At 43.7% G+C, this 18,056-nt stretch overlaps 1 protein-coding gene and 1 long non-coding RNA gene across 11 annotated transcripts in view; one reads left to right on the top strand and one right to left on the bottom strand.

The window, feature by feature from the left end:
- LOC136428574 (sodium channel protein 1 brain-like) overlaps positions 1-13,035 on the top strand; it is a 34,450-nt gene extending 21,415 nt beyond the window's left edge. For all 9 annotated transcript variants that reach the window (XM_066418195.1, XM_066418190.1, XM_066418194.1 and 6 more), the window contains 7 exons: positions 3,422-3,594; positions 4,068-4,158; positions 6,246-6,299; positions 6,800-6,937; positions 7,675-7,788; positions 8,113-8,383; positions 10,048-13,035. In XM_066418195.1, coding sequence (XP_066274292.1) covers positions 3,422-3,594; positions 4,068-4,158; positions 6,246-6,299; positions 6,800-6,937; positions 7,675-7,788; positions 8,113-8,383; positions 10,048-11,276 — 2,070 coding nt within the window. In that variant the 3' untranslated portion in view covers positions 11,277-13,035. The remainder of the gene's footprint in view (positions 1-3,421; positions 3,595-4,067; positions 4,159-6,245; positions 6,300-6,799; positions 6,938-7,674; positions 7,789-8,112; positions 8,384-10,047) is intronic.
- Positions 1-18,056, bottom strand: part of LOC136428577 (uncharacterized) — a 38,542-nt gene that overhangs the window by 7,518 nt on the left and 12,968 nt on the right. The window contains exons 1-4 of one of the 2 annotated variants that reach the window (XR_010754634.1): positions 16,150-16,410; positions 15,197-15,310; positions 4,492-4,653; positions 3,396-3,547 (exon numbers count right to left, since the gene is read on the bottom strand). This is a non-coding gene — a long non-coding RNA (uncharacterized lncRNA). Of the gene's footprint in view, positions 1-3,395; positions 3,548-4,491; positions 4,654-15,196; positions 15,311-16,149; positions 16,411-18,056 lie in introns of those variants that run through there. The other variant, XR_010754633.1, reaches the window with a different exon arrangement.

Below are 18,056 nucleotides of genomic sequence, written 5' to 3'. Positions count from 1 at the left end.
TCACTTTAGGCCATGTTGATTTGATTATATGGATGACATCCTCTGGGAACCCCAAAACTGATGCGAGCGTACGAATGAAAAAAAGTTTGGCAACAAAAAGTTGCCTTCATTATGAAATCTACCTGGTCAGGAACTCCGAAGGATGACCAAATGACTAAACACACAGGGTATGGTATACCAAATAATAGATTCTTCCTTTTTGTTCTTTCATATCTTCTTTGACTTTAGAATTGACCTTGGTATTCAACGATATTAGTATCCGTTCTCCCAAATATTTTTGTCAAATTTGCGGCATATATTTGCTCATTTTGCAGCTGCTTTGTACGATTTACAGCATGGTCAAATTGTGTTTTTTTAGAAACGGACAAAATTGATGCCATCCATATAATCAAATCAACATGGCCTGGCATTGTTTTGAAAGAGATCATAGGGCAGAACATGAGGATATACCATGCCAAGTCATGTTTATTTGGCATCGAAAGGTGTTTTTGATCAGTTGCATAACTTAAAGTTACTTCGTTGCGTCACCACATACCAAAACGCAGCTCCTTTCTATTATCATTGACCATTTTCTCTGCCTGGTGCATTTCCATGACGGCATGTTTGAAAGTCATTTTTGTGGCCACCTCTCTAGTATCACACTACAATATGTGCCTTGGGGATTTGTGTCAAAGTTTATTATGAACAAGTGGCGCAGTTTATCTACTAATCTTTAGGGTAATCCCTTTAGTTAACGGAGTAACAGATTCCCAAGGGATCCCTTAATACGATTATGTATTCAAGTACGATTTAATTACGATGAAGTACGATAATGCGACTAAGTACGATTTTGACGTCGTAGGATTTTCAAACAGACTGTGACAGAACCAACCGTCGACAAGGATCTAAGACGACATTTTCCTTAACAAGACAGAACGACACATACACGACTGTGCCCTCAGTTTGTCTGCGATCGCACGACGATCGTACGACTTACGCCCAATAAAAAGCAGCCGTTCGGCGGGCATTCCAAGATGAAAACATTTCAATTAACTGGTCACCGAAAGGGTGTGTTGTTGGGGTCGGTAGGAAGCTGGCTGACGTCCCACATCAGCGAGGCAGTGAAAAGACGACGACGGTTTGGTGTTTCACCGTTTTGACGTCTTCAGGAACACCTGTTTATTTTTCCCATGAGAACGACGCCACGGCAAACAAACAGTGAAACGTTAGCCAGCCTCTCGGGTGTTCCACCTGCCTTTGTTCCCGCGCACCTGAATTCAACAGCGCCGGCCATAAAACTTCTGTGTATAGGCGGTTTGACATGCTTATTTCTAAACCTCGGGTTCTAACGTCGTAAACAGGTTTTCTTGCAGCATGAGAAAGTTGTCTAAGGAGAATGCCTCAGGAATATCGGTACCAGACCTTGAAAAGAAATTACTCAACGGCATGCAAAGGTCAAAACAACGGGGCACCTGACGACCGGAGAGCAGCTAGCTCACATAAAGCTACGTCAAAAAATCAAAGCAGATTTGCCCACTGGAACTTTCCCAGATTTTAGATAACCAACAGGGCGGTGCGAGGGAAACAAAATATGTTTGCTGCAGTTCATATCTAGTACCTCTTCACGGTTACAATGTAATATCGTGTCTTTACGTGCAATTTTAGACGTCAGAATTTGTTCATCATCATCATCTATCGGCCATCGGCCGGGACTAAATAAGTACATACATCACTCCAAATCGCCTTGTCCAACATCATTATACACATCGAGCACGTATTCGAAAGAGGTTATTGACTTTGCTCTCCCCCAAAAACACCGGAACCGAAGGTGTTGTTCTACCCAAAACGAAGGTTTCCTGTCTGCAGGGGATTTTTCAAACACTTGGGGAAAAGATGTAAGGGAGACCGGCTCCGCGTAGACAGACATGACCCAAACATGCAAGTCATAAATCTTTCGCCGTCAGGAGGTGATCCTTTACTCAAGACGACTTGAAGTCTGCCAGGGCGTGGCGATGTCAATGACTTCCGCGGAAAAGCACCCTTAAGAGCCCAGCCGGCTGTCGGCCCTTGATGTTGGCAGCCAAACGTCCGTTCGTTTACTCACTATAAACATGTATAATTGCCTCATTGACATTGCGATACCTTAGATACCCTCTGATCCCAGTATACAAGGTCATGAGTAACGGGGGGGGGGGGAGGGTATGGTCTCCAAACCAGGCTTTTTGGAAGGGCTTTTTCACCTTGTGATGTGCTGAGATCTGATTGTTACCGGTTTCTACCAGTCGCCCAGCCTACACACCAGGTACAACCAGAACTGGTCTATAATCAGAAAACAACACACACACCCCTCTCCCAAAAAAGATAGCCAAGTCAAGAAGTCTGATGTGGAGGCTAAGGGATTGCCACATGGCGGAACTGACTCCCCAATTACTGTCTATTAGAGTAGATGTAGTTATTACTTCAGATGTAAGGTCAACTCTTACACGTGCGTTCACGGCGAAACCGTGGGCATGGGCTGGTAGACCAAACGTCGCGTTAAATTGTGGTCTTAAGCGACACAGCGGTCTATTTTCGTCATCGGAACTATACGACGTCTCATTTCAAACAAAGGATGTTATGGAAATCTGCGGGTAGGCTGGTCTGGTAAAGGCTGTTCCCAATTTCAGAAATGTTACCCAAGGTTAAAGCAGCTTGAATCGGAGTAACCATCAATTTGGTAGTCACACCACGGCCACGGCTAGACTGGGTGCCATCCTATTTCTGTAGGGGGCTCCTACACTCGCTACCCTAAAAATATATATATTTAGGGTAGCGAGTGTAGGAACCCAGTCCCAGGTAGAAATAGGATGGCACCCAGGCTAGGGCACGGCGACCGGTGCAGTAGTGTGGTAGTTATAGGAGTGTTTGGTTTGCTTTGCTTTCGAGAGGTCTCACGTTTAAACCTCGGGTCATAGCAAAGGCTTTTAAATATGGTGCATACTGCTTTTTCTGCTTAGCACTGTATGGTAGTTGGCTATAAAAATCGAGGAGGCCACCGCTGGTACGATTGCGAAAGTATGCCAAAGGATCAACCAAGAGTATCGAATGAAAAAAATATGCACGGCCTTGACTTGAGAACATAAACAAAAAGATATATATAAAACTTGTCTCATCGATAAAGGTATATGGCAATCTTGTAAAACTTTCGCCAATATGCCCATATGTAGTTCGTAGACATGGACATTGTTATTTGTTAATCGCGTTTTGCCATGTATCTAGCAAAAAAAAAAGACCAGTATTGGTAAACATTTTACAGCCTTAGAGCCTTCATGGCATGAAGGCTCTAAGGCTGTAAAATGTTTACCAATACTGGTCTTTCATGGTATATGATTGCTACTGAACTTGAGACAAGCCATATCCTGATAACATTGTCTTACCATGCTGTTGTTATTTTTTTTTGTAGGTTGTGGTGAATGCTCTCCTCCAAGCCATCCCGTCCATTTTCAACGTGTTACTGGTGTGCCTGGTGTTCTGGCTCATCTGTAGTATCATGGCGGTACAGTTCTTCGGCGGCCAGTTCTACAAGTGTCTGGATGGAGACGGAGAAAGACTAGACATCAGTATAGTGAACAACAAGTAGGTGTCTCAGTTTGATAACTCGTTGACAATTTGGGCATCCTGACAGCTGAGGTTCAAACCCTGCCCGGGTACGGTGTGTTGGGTTGCACTAGTCCTTTCGGATGGGGACGTACAGCCGATGGCAATGAGGTTCTCAGTTTAATAATTCATTTCCATTTTAAGTGAAAGGATGCGGAGAGCTCAGGTTCAAACCCCGCTCGGGCATTCGTCCTTTCGAAAGGTGACGTAACGCCGTCAGGGTCGGGCGTCAAAGAACTACACGTAAAAGAACCCAACACACTTATCAAGTAAAGTGTGTACTTGGCTGAAAATACGAGCCACGGTGAATCCGCAATACAGTATACTAGTCTCAGTCTGAGGTCGACCGCTTTACCTTTACCACCAGATTCCTGTGTTCTACAAGATCATGGTGTGTGTGTGCACACAATGTCATCTAGGTAAAACGTTGTTGTTTTCTGTCGACCATTTAGGACGGAGTGTCTTGACCAGAACTACACCTGGGTGAATAGCAAAGTGAACTTTGATCACGTTGGCCAAGCCTATCTGGCGCTGCTTCAAGTGGTACGTATAATGTTTTTTACGAATTCCTCTCCGTGTATAAAATCGGGAATCAACTGTCATTTCCCCCTACCGGTATCCAGTGCAATACCCAATGTTGACACACATACACGTCCTTCCCGTTCTCCTGTGCATACCAGCATAAGTGTCTGCTTGCACAGCTTTTCAGCATGGACGTAAAATCTCAAGACCGACAGTTCCTCCTTTAGTGCCACTACGTAATCTTTACAACGTAAATATTGCGTAAATGTCACATTTAAGCGCTTAAGAATCAGTTGCCCTTTAGTATACTTTGAACTAACAGGCTACTTCTCTGGAATCTTCCTATCTTTATACCTGTTGTGTCTGTTCCGCTAGCTCAAGTGAGGGTATGGCACATGGCACTGTTGCATGTTCGCAAACATCCGTCCGTTTAAAGTTGACAATGTCCTGTAGTCAAGAATTCTTGGCAACATCACAAGTGGTTACCACCAGTCTTGCTGCTCAGCCGTAAACACACTTGGGGTATGGAGACAAAACAACAATTAGTCACCATGTCACGCTGGGGGAAAGTCACGACCCTTAGGTGTAGGTCAGGGATCACATCGCCAGAGCAATCGAAACTTGGGGTACAGCATTAATTGTCTTGTGTCCTTAACAGTGAAGATCTAAACCTACAATGTACAAAACCATACCTTAAAGCAAGCGTTAAGTGTCATATCTTTTCACTGGAGTAAAGAAACAGCATGTTTTGAGGTATTCTTCAAGATTGGACTTCGCACACTGGAGCGGGTGATTACTTCCTCTGTACTAATGGTGTAAATTAAGGAAAGGAGACATTATCGCCAGGACAGTCTATATCCTTCATATGTATGACAAGTCGCTGGCGTAGCCTTACCCTGATACTGTAAACGTAAAACAGTCGCGGTAGTTCTATGTTCGCGGTTTGTCTCGTCACACCGCGAACATATATGATCTGTCTTCCGTTACCTTATTACGGTTCTTTCATCGGCGCGGAATTAAAAAAAAAAACCCACAGCGATCGCCTCCTCCCCCAACCCCCCCCCCCACCACCAAAATATAAGTCCCCGCAAACTTAAATCAATTTACAGTACGTACGCTGTTACCACTATGATAGATACTAAATGTAAGCTTGTTTTGAGGCCCTGACCCTATCTCCGTGCATATTCACGCGTGTCTTCTGTCAGTACTGTGTCCTTGGTAGAATTTGGAACACAGCCCGATTGAAGGACATAGGACAAAAGTGAGTGAGTAGTGTTTCCTGGTGTTGACCAAACAAAACACGTATTTCTGCTTGGGGGTAAAATAATCACACGAGTTTAGGAGGAAGTTCACGACATGTCTGGATCGTACGTTGGAAATCTTTCATTATAAAGACTAGGGCGAAAACATGTTTGTTACACTTGTATTGTCATGACGCAAAAGTGTCCGAGATGGCTGTGTTTGGGGGATCAGTGTTGTGTTGTCGTGGGGACAACTTGGGTGGGCTGCCACGTTCAAGTAGTCGAGGAAGCAAGGGTCGATCTTTGCTTCCAGTCATCAGTTCAAGGTTGACGTACAAGAGGTCGTGACCTTGACACCCAGCAGTGGAGCCTAGCCTCCATAGCAGGCCTCTTGGCTAAGCCAATCCTACCTCTCTAGATTAGCGGAAATGTAAGGATATGTTGGCCACATCCAGCATTGTACGAGGCTCTAGATACTCAAGATCTAGAATATGTACGAGCCACACGCATGAAAATAAAATTTATACTAGTTTCAGTCATTGAATACATATATACGCAGTAGCAAGGACATTGGAAAAGTTAAACAAACAATATGAGAAAATCTTTAATTTGCTTCAAAGTTCATCTGTGTCGGAAAAATTCATGGTGAAGAAGCTTTAGATTTTTGTCCCTTTTAATCTGCAATTTTCAACGAAGAGAATTAGACTTATCCACATTTCCGACGCTATGACACCAGTCTTTGTCAATCCACCGCTCCTATGACGTCACTTTATGCAGATTACTAGAAGTTAGTTTGTGGTGTCCCCCATCTCTAATCAAGGATGGTTGTTATTTACGTATATTAACCCATTTTCTATCATCTCCCAGGCAACGTTTGAAGGCTGGATAGAGGTTATGTCAGACGCTGTTGACGTTCGCGGGGTAAGTCGTTTTCACCTAGCCATTCCTTAAAGCAACACCATTGTGATAAAAGATATCTACATTTCTTCCATCTGTATATCAATTAGTGAGATTTGGGCTTTTTCCTACGAGAAATCGCAAACATATGACCAGCAATGCTCATCATAGTAGCCCCTGAAAATATTCAATCCAAAATATGTATACCGATGTAGCCGGGAAAAGCTAAAGATGCCCCTTGCCAAAATATACCCGGTACCCGGGTAAATTCTGACCAGGATGTATATTCCGGCCTGCAGTCGAGTTGGGCAAAAGGTACCCTCTAGACTGGATAGCAGCCTTTCTAGCATTACTTCGCTCTCTCGGGCTACTAATGCGACCGAAAGAGTGGAATAAAGCTGAAAAGGCTGTAATCCAGGCTAAAGATATCTATCGAGCATGCAGGTCATTTTTTTTCGATGATAGATTTCTTTCATTGATGCCCTTGAAACAGAATCATGATTTCTATCTGTTTTTTTCTACAGGTGGACATGCAGCCGTCGTTCGAATTCACCTTTTATGCGTATAGCTACTTCGTCTTCTTCATCATATTCGGGTCTTTCTTCACCCTGAACCTCTTCATCGGTGTCATCATCGACACCTTCAACGTACTGAAGAAAAAGGTATTGGTCGTTTTCGCTTTGCTGTTCTTTCATTTGGAAAGGGTTAATGCCCCGCCCCAAGGTGTATGTAACCACCGCATAAGCCACCGAGTGAGCGAGGCGAATGCTGTTATTCGTCATTGCCGCGTAGTTGTTGGCTGGCCAATTGTGCTACGGCCTCATAATCGATATCAAATGGGGGCTCTTGAATGGTCAATCTCGTCTGGCTATATGATACCCATGTATGTACCTTGACAACAGCATCCACATCGCCGTTAGTGTGGGGCATTATTGTAGCTAACGGTATTTCAGCAACTACCTAGAAATCTAGATAAATGAATAAAAAAAGAAGCATCAAATTAGATTGCATTAACTGTGTGCCAAGTGTTGTGTCTGATGATATGCAGTATTTTCCAAGATTATGACCACGCAGCAAATGAAAACTGCCTCGCAATACCGTTTGTGGAGTAGACATAATGGCACTGGCATATAATGTCTCCATATGTTGCTGTAAAAGATTTAGTCAAACGTTTAGCAGGTAGGCGTATACAGACATAGCCATGCACTGTACGTACCACTCGCGACATAATGTCCTGATTCCCCTGCTACCATTTGAGCTACAGGGACACCCCAACCTGTGATGGGTGCAACTTTTTAAAGATTTTTGTATTTGTTGACGAAGTTTGATCTTTACTTCAACACAGAGCAAATATTGTCCACCTCAAATTTTGTTTGTATTTGTTTGTCCCCTATAATAGTATGACGGAGAAGCGTCCATTGATCTCTTCCTCACCGAGACACAGAGGAAATACTACAACGCGATGCGGAAACTGGGGTCGAAGAAACCCCAGAAAACAATCAACAGACCAAAGGTAAATTTCATTAGGGTTATAGTTTCATAGAGAGATAGATAGATACACATAGATAGATAGGTATAATATTGGTAGATAGATATAGTTAGATAGGTATAGATAGATAGAAGGATGGATGAATAGAGAGATAGGTATATAGATAGATATTACCTAAAGTATTTAGGGTATCATCGGATGATAATAAGATGCAGAAAAAATTCCTTGCGTAAACGTACAAAGCTGTACATGTGGCCCAAGGGCTCTAGAAACGGGTATGGGCGCCGCTCTATTCACCATATGATGGTGGGAAGAACTAACCAACGCAATCTTACCGATTCCTTTCAGAATAAATGCCAGGCGGCATTATTCGATTTCGTCTCGAGTAAAGGGTTTGAGATTGGCATTGTCATCCTGATCATGCTGAACATGGTGGCCATGGCCGTGGAGCACTACAAGCAGAGCGAGACGGTGACCTACGTCCTGGCACTCGTCAACATCGTCTTCACCTCCATCTTCACCGTGGAAGCCGTTCTGAAGATCATCGCCTACCGATGGCACTACTTCAGGGTCGCCTGGAACGTCTTCGACTTCATCGTGGTCCTTTTGTCTATCCTGGGTAAGTGCAGTTAGTGGGCTTCTGGTTTTTAGCAAGGTTAAGCTACAATTTCAAGCACAACGGGAAATGTGGGACTTTTTAGAGAAATTGTTGACTGACGACAAGCACCAGTATTTGTCAAGGAAGAAGCAATCCACCGCTTCTGTGACGTCACATTGTGCAGAAAGACACGTGACTCGGTGAGCGGTGGATCAAACGTCGCAGAAAGTGTATGACGTCCCCCGTCTCTATTGTAGCCGATGACGGAGCAGCAACCTTCTGTTGCTAAATCAAAAACATATTCATTTTCGCATGGAGCAAGTCTAAAGAAATTATGATCGTATGATTATATCATTACTAATGGATACACTCTTCTTGGCATGGTCGAATGACCGTCGAGACGTAAGCAAAAATATGAATGTCCACTTCCATGATCTACCTAATTATACACGGAAGTCGTCACCCCTCATTAGCTACAAGGAAAATGATTGGATCACTGATTAATGAATTTAATTGAATCACCTAGATGAATGTTTGTCACCGGAGATACAAGATTCCTAAAACCAATGCAGGAACTTAAAGTCCAAGTCATCAGATCTACCGTAGTGATAAATCTGCTACATTCTACTATTCAAAATTGAAACACTGATACCAAATCTATACGGTTGGGACCTAGTGAAAATGTTTGAAAAATTCCTTTGGATACAGGTATTAGCGAGTGGATATGACATTTGACATCCCTTTTATCGAAAAAAAACCCAGGTTATATTTGCAAATGTCGTGGCAGCATTCTTAAACGAATCTTAGTGCCTAGCTTGTGCCATTGGTACAGAAACTGTATGAACAGATGGTTCTTTGCGTTTACTTGCATACTTTATATGTCTTGTTTATACACTTAAAAGACTATCCCCGAAATTTCGTTTGGCTGCATTCATTGCGTCTGCAGGAAAACAGTTTTATTTTCGTGTGCTTTTCTGCTTGCTTCAGTATGTTTTTTAGTATTTTGTACAACGTCCTATTGATATCCGTTGAAGAATAGGGGTTTGATAAATAGCTTTGAACAAGCGATGGACTCTTTCCTAGAAATCGGTCAAGTTTAGAGGACTATCACCAAACATTTTGTTTCGCCACATTCACGCTGTGTGTAAAAAAAGAGAGAGAAAAATCATGCCGATCCAACATCACAGTGGCAAATGGCACTGATCCCTGTACATCCGCATCTGACAAGGAATTATTAATAGCGGTTTGATAAATGGTCGCCTTGAATAAGCGATCGACAGTTTCCCAGAAATTGCCCAAAGAGCCGACTGGGACATCACAGAAGTACCGGAGCCAGTCCAGACGGCTACATGGCTGTCGGCTCGGGGCCCATTTCATTATCAAACCTCTAAAGAGGTCCTCGTTTTAATTTGTCAATTCCGAGGCTAATTTTCATTTTCCCCCCGCAACGCCACATCGTCTGCCGAAAAATGACCAATATCACACTTGAGACAGATCAATCGGCGGGCAAAGGGCTTGACGCCACCTTCGTGGCGACACCTGTCAGCGGGAAAATTAATTCACAATCATCGCGGGTAATTTCACTTGCAGGCAGGCAATTAATACGACGTAGCTGTCCCTTACTAAGTGGGTCAGGAATGAAAACAAATGCCGTTCTTATGTCCTGTTCCTTATTTATTTTGCAGGTCTAATACTGGATGACTTGCTGCAGAACGTATTCATCACGCCGACCCTCCTGAGAGTGGTTCGAGTCTTCAGAATAGGGCGAGTCCTACGTCTCGTCAGGGCAGCCAAAGGGATCAGGAAGTTGCTCTTCGCACTGATGACGTCACTTCCGGCCCTCTTCAACATCGGACTCCTCCTGTTCCTCGTGATGTTCATCTTTGCCGTGTTTGGCATGACGTCATTTGCATACGTCAAGAAGGAAGGAGCCCTCAACGACATGGTCAACTTTGAAACTTTCGGACGGAGTCTGATCCTCCTCTTCCGGCTGACTACTTCAGCGGGGTGGAACGACGTGCTGGAGCCTCTCATGAACGAAAATCCTCCCGATTGCGATCCGAACTTTCCGAACGGATACTGGAATGGAGATTGTAGCGTAGCGTGGTTAGCCGTAGCGTATTTCGTGTCATACATCATCCTGAGTTTTCTTATTGTGATCAACATGTACATAGCGGTGATCCTGGAGAACTTCAACCAGGCTCACCAACAGGAGGAGGACGGGATCACAGAGGATGACTTTGAGATGTTCTACTCTGTGTGGGAAAGATACGACCCTTATGCCACACAGTTTATCTACTACCACCAACTGTCGGACTTTTGCGACAACCTGGACGAGCCGTTACGAATTCCAAAACCGAACACCATCAAGATTGCTTCGCTAAATCTTCCAGTACGCGCGGGAGACAGGATACACTGTATCGATGTGCTGGAATCCCTTACGCGGCGTGTTCTAGGAGAGGTGGAAGACAGCGAGGAGTTTTCGGAACTCAAGGCACAGATGCAAAGCAAGTTCCAAGAAGCGTTCCCGCAGCTCACGCGCCATGAAGCCAGAACAACGACCTTCATGAAGAAGCAGGAAGACAGAGCTGCGAGAGTCATCCAAAGAGCGTACAGACAATGGGTCCTTCGAAAGTCCATTCGAGGTGCGTCTCAGATGTGGCGTCTGCGCAACAGTAACAGCAGCCTGAACACTGTTACCGACCAGTCCCCTGCGAAGCTGCCCCTGACACCGTCGCAAGACAGCGTGACCAAGTCTCCATTCCTCGGTGTCAGACAGCGTTGGGCCATGGACCAGAAGTCAGCTAAAAGAACTTCTTTTGCCTCTCAGTCTGACCAGCATGCACCAGACAATGACAGTGTGGAGCGCAAGTTGAGTACACACAGCTTGGGGCAACCAAACCCTACCACGTGACCATGGGTGGAAGGGACAAACCACAAGCAACTCGGTTGACACTGGCAAAACAGCCAGGAAAAGAAACGACGAAGCTCAATACTTGCCATTCGTGAGGACTGTCTCCTCAGACAGAGAGACTGATTATCAAGCCATATCCGAAAGGGACCGAAAGCCATAACTTACCAGATGGCCACGAATACAACCAGTATATACAGATGAAATTTGATGTATGGTATGAAAATTCAAAGCATGTATGGTTGAACAAACTGGAGCACGTATTTGACAACACATTATCCACTTGCCATGCAAAAAATGTAAATGGAGGACAGATGTTGTAATATATGAGAAAAAGTAGCTACAAACTGTATTTGTATACGTTTGCATATGTACATTGTGAGAGTTGATATACAAAGTCCTTGTGACGCCGCACCGTTGCCAAAGGAGTACCGTGCAGACAAACGCGGTGTTGCTTAAAGCTTTCTGTTGCCAACCTCCAAATGACATTGTAGTCACTTTCTACACGGAATGCACTTTCGTGAGGAACAAAAATGGATAGTGAAAGATATCAGGTTTAAATGGTTGGAAGTGCAGCCTACTTTTTAGTAGGATCGAGGGCATTTTTTTGCAGAGAGCGGTCGAATGCACCTTGCACTTTTGTCCATTGCTTGTGTGTACAGACCACGCTAGAGTCATTCGTATTTCTGATGTGCCATTGATTGTTCAACAAACTTCATGACAAAGAGAAGAAAATGGGTCTACAACCTTATATAGCTCCTTGCGTGATATAGTCTTTGTTTTTTTTGTGTGTGTGTGACGAGACCGAGCTTGAACTGTGGGAAGGTACGCAGGAGTGGGCATGTAGAAAGCTATTTCTCTCTCCATACGAGCTGTACATAGTATTATTGAAGGTTCTTGGACAAGCTATTTTTATACATATTTGTAACAATTGTACATATTTGGTCCTTTCCGTCGGTTCGGCATGCAAGTGCATTGGTCTGGGACTTGGACTATGGACAGTTTTTTTTCTCTCGTAATGTTATGGGTGATGTCATTGAAAATATTTATTTCGTATCTGCAAAGGCATATACTTCGATTTATTGATTGACAAAATCACTAGAAAGACGAACGTAATGTAGTTCAAGGTTGAGAGCATCTGGACTATCCCATTCGTGTTTTACAGGGGTGATTACACAGAAAACCGAAAACAAGGCATACATTGTATTGGGCAACTTGTTTTCTTTCTTTCAGACAGTATTTATTTTTTGTGGGGGGTATCTTTGCATGTTGCTTCGGAAAGACTGTCCATGGTCTAATTTAGACACGGTCCTTCATTGATTACAGAATTAGGATTAAGTGTCCTTCCTATCCCATTCGGGAAGTTCCGGTTTCTCTCGGGAATTCTCGGTTTCTCTCGGGCATTTTCGGTTCCTTGGCGGCATAGCTTGAGGGTATACCAACGGGACAGGAATATCACTTTAACCTAATAGTGGGTGGATTTGAATACCCCATCAAGTATACTGATATGGATGCACTTGCCAGGATTTAACTGAATTCACATGTTAAAGAATAGGGCTTGTTATCAGGACACTGAAGTATGCAGTTGTTTCATACAGTTTCCACAGATGTCTGTACAATGTGTGCATCCGTACAATTTGTACTATATAATACCAGCATAGCTATATCCATCTCACAAGATTGACATATCTCCTTGCTACGTCTTGAGCAATAACATATACAGAAAGCAAAGTCTTGAAATGAATAAAGATTTACGAATGTCTTTCGTGTGCAGTCTTCATTTTCAAGCTTTAAAAGGTGTACAGTTAGTTAGATAGGGTACGTTTAATACTTAAGTAACAATCCGTCGGGTGAATCAAAACAAAATGTTTTCATGATTTTCTTTCGTTAGCAGGCCTTGGCGTTCATCCTAACCTAAATAAAAGTGATAAAATACATTAGGTAAAAAAAAAGTTCCAGAGCCTAACAGTTGAGCTCCTGGTTCCAAATCCAGGGATAGGACATATCGGTTGGGACTACACCCGTCTTTCGTAAGGGACGTAATGATAAAATGGGGGTCCAGTGTTCGAGGAGGTGCCTCGAGCACGTTAAAGGGGAAGGGCTAGTACTCCTAGCCTCCTGTACAGGCTTCCTATAACGGCGGCATATATATTGGGGGGGGGGGTCTCTAATGCCGGCAATGGAGTTGTGTAGCCGAGGGAGTTGTGTAGCCGAGGGGCAGATAACGGCGCGCCCCTCGGCTACACAACTCCCTCGGCTACACAACTTCCTTGCCGGCATTAGAGACCCCCCCCCCCCCATATATATGCCGCCGTTATAGGAAGCCTGCACAGGAGGCTATAGTACCCCTCCCTGTAAGAATGTACCCTGCTACTGAAACAGGAAGGAAACTTGCGGCCCCATGTGCCACTAAGACCTATGAGGGTCTGAACGAAAGGAAGAAAGAAAGAAAGAAAGAATAGTTTGACGTGAAGTAAAACCAAGCGTCAAAACTTCTGCATCATACGAAGACCAAAGACGAACGACTCATGGTCGATGAAAAAATAAGTGGAACACGAAAATGATAAAACTTCTACTTATTTCATCAATCGATAAGAGAATAACAGAAAGGTTGAGGATCAGTAAGCCATTATACTCCAGGGGGTGGCAAGATGCCAATAGAACCACAAGTATGAACAAACATGGTCTCATCCTGCCCGGGGAGCTGAAATTATACCCTCCTGTGAACCACGGCAGTTATTCCCACAAAGCACGGTAAAAATCTCGTTGACAAGCCTCGAGAACGTGCCATATATACATGTCCTGGCGGGCGGGCGTTCGGGCGGGCGGTTAAGCCTCCGTTGCAGACCCCGCCGGACGGCCATCAGAATCTCGGCAAGCAATCAGAACCCGGCATCTACATCAGAAAAATCACGTCCGGCGGGGTTTGCAACGGAGGCTAGGAGACGATCAGTAGCTGAGACTAGTATCGTTAGACGCTGTACAGTGGTATATCAAAGACATGCATGTTCCAGTAGCTCAACTGGTAGCAACTTCAAAGTTGAGCACCTGACTCCAATTAGTTGCCAACTTGGAGACCCCGGTTCAATCCTGGGTTGGGCACATCTCGGTTGGGGTTACATCCGTCTTTCGGAAGGGATGTAAAATGGGGGTCCCATGTTCTAGGAGGTGCCTGGAGCATATTAAGGGGTAGGGCTAGCAACCCCTCCCTGTAAAACTATACCCTGCTACTGAAACATCAAGGACACTTGCTGCCCTATGTGTACCACAAGGTACTACAAGGGTCTGAACTTCTGAACGATATCGTAGATAAGATACAATCTGTTCTTCCTGCTAGGGATATAGACAAACATTTTATCTAACATAACGTACTATGTATTGCCCACATGGGTTTACTTCCAAATCTTACTTTAAACGTTGGCCTATAACGGCCATCAGCTAATGTCAAAACTATCTGGCTCTGCGTGCATCCTCTAAAGAGATATGGGGTTTCAACAGTATAGATGCCTGTGTTTCGTATTTTGAAACAGAAACTTCAGCTACAGAAAATCCAGGTCCGGACCTGATTATTGTAGTAGAGTAGGGCTATGTCATATTTTGGAGGCACCAGCAGAGATCTCTGTGAGTGCTACAAATTATGTTGAAATTGTATATTGGAATAATATTAGCTATTTTCAACACCACATTCATTTATTTATTTTACCCTCAGGTCTCTTGGCCTGTTTTTCGGGCTCCCTGGATACAAATACAATACACAAGGATCACAAGAATATAACAATTTAAAACTCGGTACCAGTCCTAATGCTCACAAAGACCATTTTCTAAAAGCCGATACGGCGGTGTGTTTTCTTTGTTTTCACATGCAGCTAATATGCAAAGAAAGAAATAAAGAAAACTGTGGTTAAGAAATAAATCAAACCTACTTTTTTCATCTTTTTACTGCCGGAGACAAGGAGGCGGAAAATCGCTTTGGAGCTCCACTCAACGGGCAGGCACGGAATATGTAAAATCTGATGGATGGCACGTCAGTGGGGACCCTAGCCAGAAAATATAAATTGTATGATTAATGAGCATGTCTAGACATACGGATGATTAGAATGTTGCAGTCCGAGAGTGTAACATACTTCAAGCGGAATGAGCAGGTTTTATGAAGCCGTCTGTGGTGGAGACGGCGGCGCCAGCGGTGGTGGGGCGGTGCCAACTATACCGCGCCTCCACAAATTAGTTGGTAACTTTGGAGACTTGAATATTGATACGCCATACATAATAATCACGAGAGAAGTGCTGAACAGTCTGATTTTTCCTCTGCAAATTAATGAAATTACCGATTTGTTCCAGTTTTAGTATTTGCATATATCAATGATAATACATAGTCACATTGCAATACATAGTTATACATACATACAGACAATATATCTGCGTATATCAATGATAATACATAGTTGCCTTCATATCACATAGCTGTACAGCTGGACGTATACAGACTATCCAGAGAAATATCTTAAGTCCCTCACAGGAAAAGTACAATTTATAGCGTTAAATGTGTCGTGCTTTTTTTCTCTACATGATGTTTCCGCACACTTGTCTTGGACTTTACGACCAAGTACATTATATTACATTATACATGTCTACTTAATATCATGTCCTTGCTATAATTGTGTGGCTTCCGATACTAGGGAAGATGTAAGAGAGTAAGAATGCCCATTTGGGGAATAAAATATGTCTACCACGAAACGGTTAATGTACAATTGAATATCCGCAGCAGTAAACAAGAGCGCCGTAAGGTCTGGTGACCTTTAAAACGGGCTTAAACAGACGCGGGTATTTCTCAAACAGCTACATCAAGGCGGTGATTGGGACCGATTTCAGTACGTACTCGAGCAAGTCGGATGATCTTCTCTTGGCTACGCATGGACAGCTAGGTCATGTTTTATAGATCACAACTTCCCAGAGTAGACGGCGTGAAAAGGCACTGCTTCCGTGCGTGATCGGAGTATGAGTCACTAAACACACTAGTCTCCACCAGGCTCTTTGGGCTTCTGAAAGATAGCAAGAAACTGGCCAAATATACCCTATGTTGCCTGCGTCTGACTCTAACAGCGTCTAACTCTAACTGCGTCTAACTCTAAGCTATAGACTTTGGCCGGCTAACTCCTCAGGCATAGCATTTGCAGATTCACAGTTACCACAAACGTGTCAGTCTCTACCAGGCTCATCAGGTTGCTGCAAACATTGCTGTCTTCATGTAACTCTATAACCTACATACTAGTATTCCTCTGGTAAATTATTCCCTCTATATGGCCAACTTGAACTATCTTTTAAGCAACCCAAAAAGCCTGATAGAGGCTAGAATATGTATCTCTATGGCCGGATTATGCCACTGGCAAATTATTCCTCCTATTCAAACAATTTTCACTATTCATTCAACTGCCTAAGGAGTCTACAGTCGAGACTACAAGGCGTCCACGTGGGCATCCACTAATCGCTGACGCATTCCTCTGGCTTGTTTGAGAAATTGCAAAGAAAACTTTCGGCGAGGACGTTGCTCTTTTTTTAAGTGACCGCGCAGACACAGGGGGCTTGTTCCGACTACAAATTTGTTCTCTTCTTGCTCTGGAATTCAACCATTCAGAACATCGAATTCCTCCACATCGCCCGACTGTCTCGGCGGTGTGCCAATCCGTCGTCGGTAGCTGCTCCCCACAGACAAAACGTTCAATAGCAACCCTTGAGGTAACAGTATATATCTTTCTACACGCGGACTTTGTGCAAGTCTGAAGGTTTGCGATACACGAAAAGGTTGGCGTGTCTCGTAGAGAGGTCGTTGACATATTGCGTGCTTTAAAAATTGTCTTGGGGGGGGGGGCTGGATAATATAGCTTCCATTGTGAAGTAACGAGGTCATTGACTCATAGGACGTTTTTGGGGATGTCTAGAGGATATGATTTATCAGAAAGAGGACGAGGCCATGTTTAATGTACCCACCAATATGTGGTCTGCAGACTGTTCATTAATTGTCCATTTATGTAACTTGGGAAAATCTATACGTTCGACAAGGTCAATGACATTGCGTTTCGTTTTTTTTCTTCAAATTTTCATTCGAGGGGTGACCTAGATAATGTATTTTAATAGAAAGACAATGGAATAGTGTTAACGTTCGTACCGATACGTTTGGTCTCAGACTATCCATTGTCCATTTCTGTTACTTGGAAAGGCATCCCAGACATCCGGTGACTTAACATGCATCCTAAACAAGTGCCGTTGTATTATCTTCCTCTTCAATGGATAACAGGATTCTCCTCGGCGATTATCCTCCTTCATTGTACTCTACTGAAGTGGACAGTCGTTTTCAGCGTCTGAGTGAGCTGCTAGAATAAAAGAATAAAGTGAATAGGAAAATGAGAGCCTTCTTTTGAAGTTAAAGTAATCATTCCATAGCTGGTTCCTGCCACGCCATGGTTCGGGTGATTGACAGCTCGCCCGGACAAGACTCACGTCGGTCGATACCTTTTATTGATTGTACGTCAGACTTTATAGAAGTGGCGGGCTTCCAAGGTGTGTGGCGACAAGCTGTAGACATTCTGTAGACATTCAAATTACCGAATAAAAAATAAAAACTTCGCGCAACTTTTATCTGTTCCTAACGATTTCTCAGAAATTCCAAATGTATTAAAAGTTACTGCAATCACAGATACTCCAGCCATGTTGATAAGAGGAAATCAAATATCCTATACTTTCAAAAGGCAAGCGAGCCTGTACAAAGACAACGGTATGCTGTTTCTA

The sequence above is a fragment of the Branchiostoma lanceolatum genome, chromosome 2 (assembly GCF_035083965.1).
Source record: "Branchiostoma lanceolatum isolate klBraLanc5 chromosome 2, klBraLanc5.hap2, whole genome shotgun sequence".
NCBI classification, from domain to species: domain Eukaryota; kingdom Metazoa; phylum Chordata; class Leptocardii; order Amphioxiformes; family Branchiostomatidae; genus Branchiostoma; species Branchiostoma lanceolatum.
The sequence above is the reverse complement of the archived record's forward strand: the minus strand, read 5'-3'. Positions and strand labels throughout refer to the sequence as shown.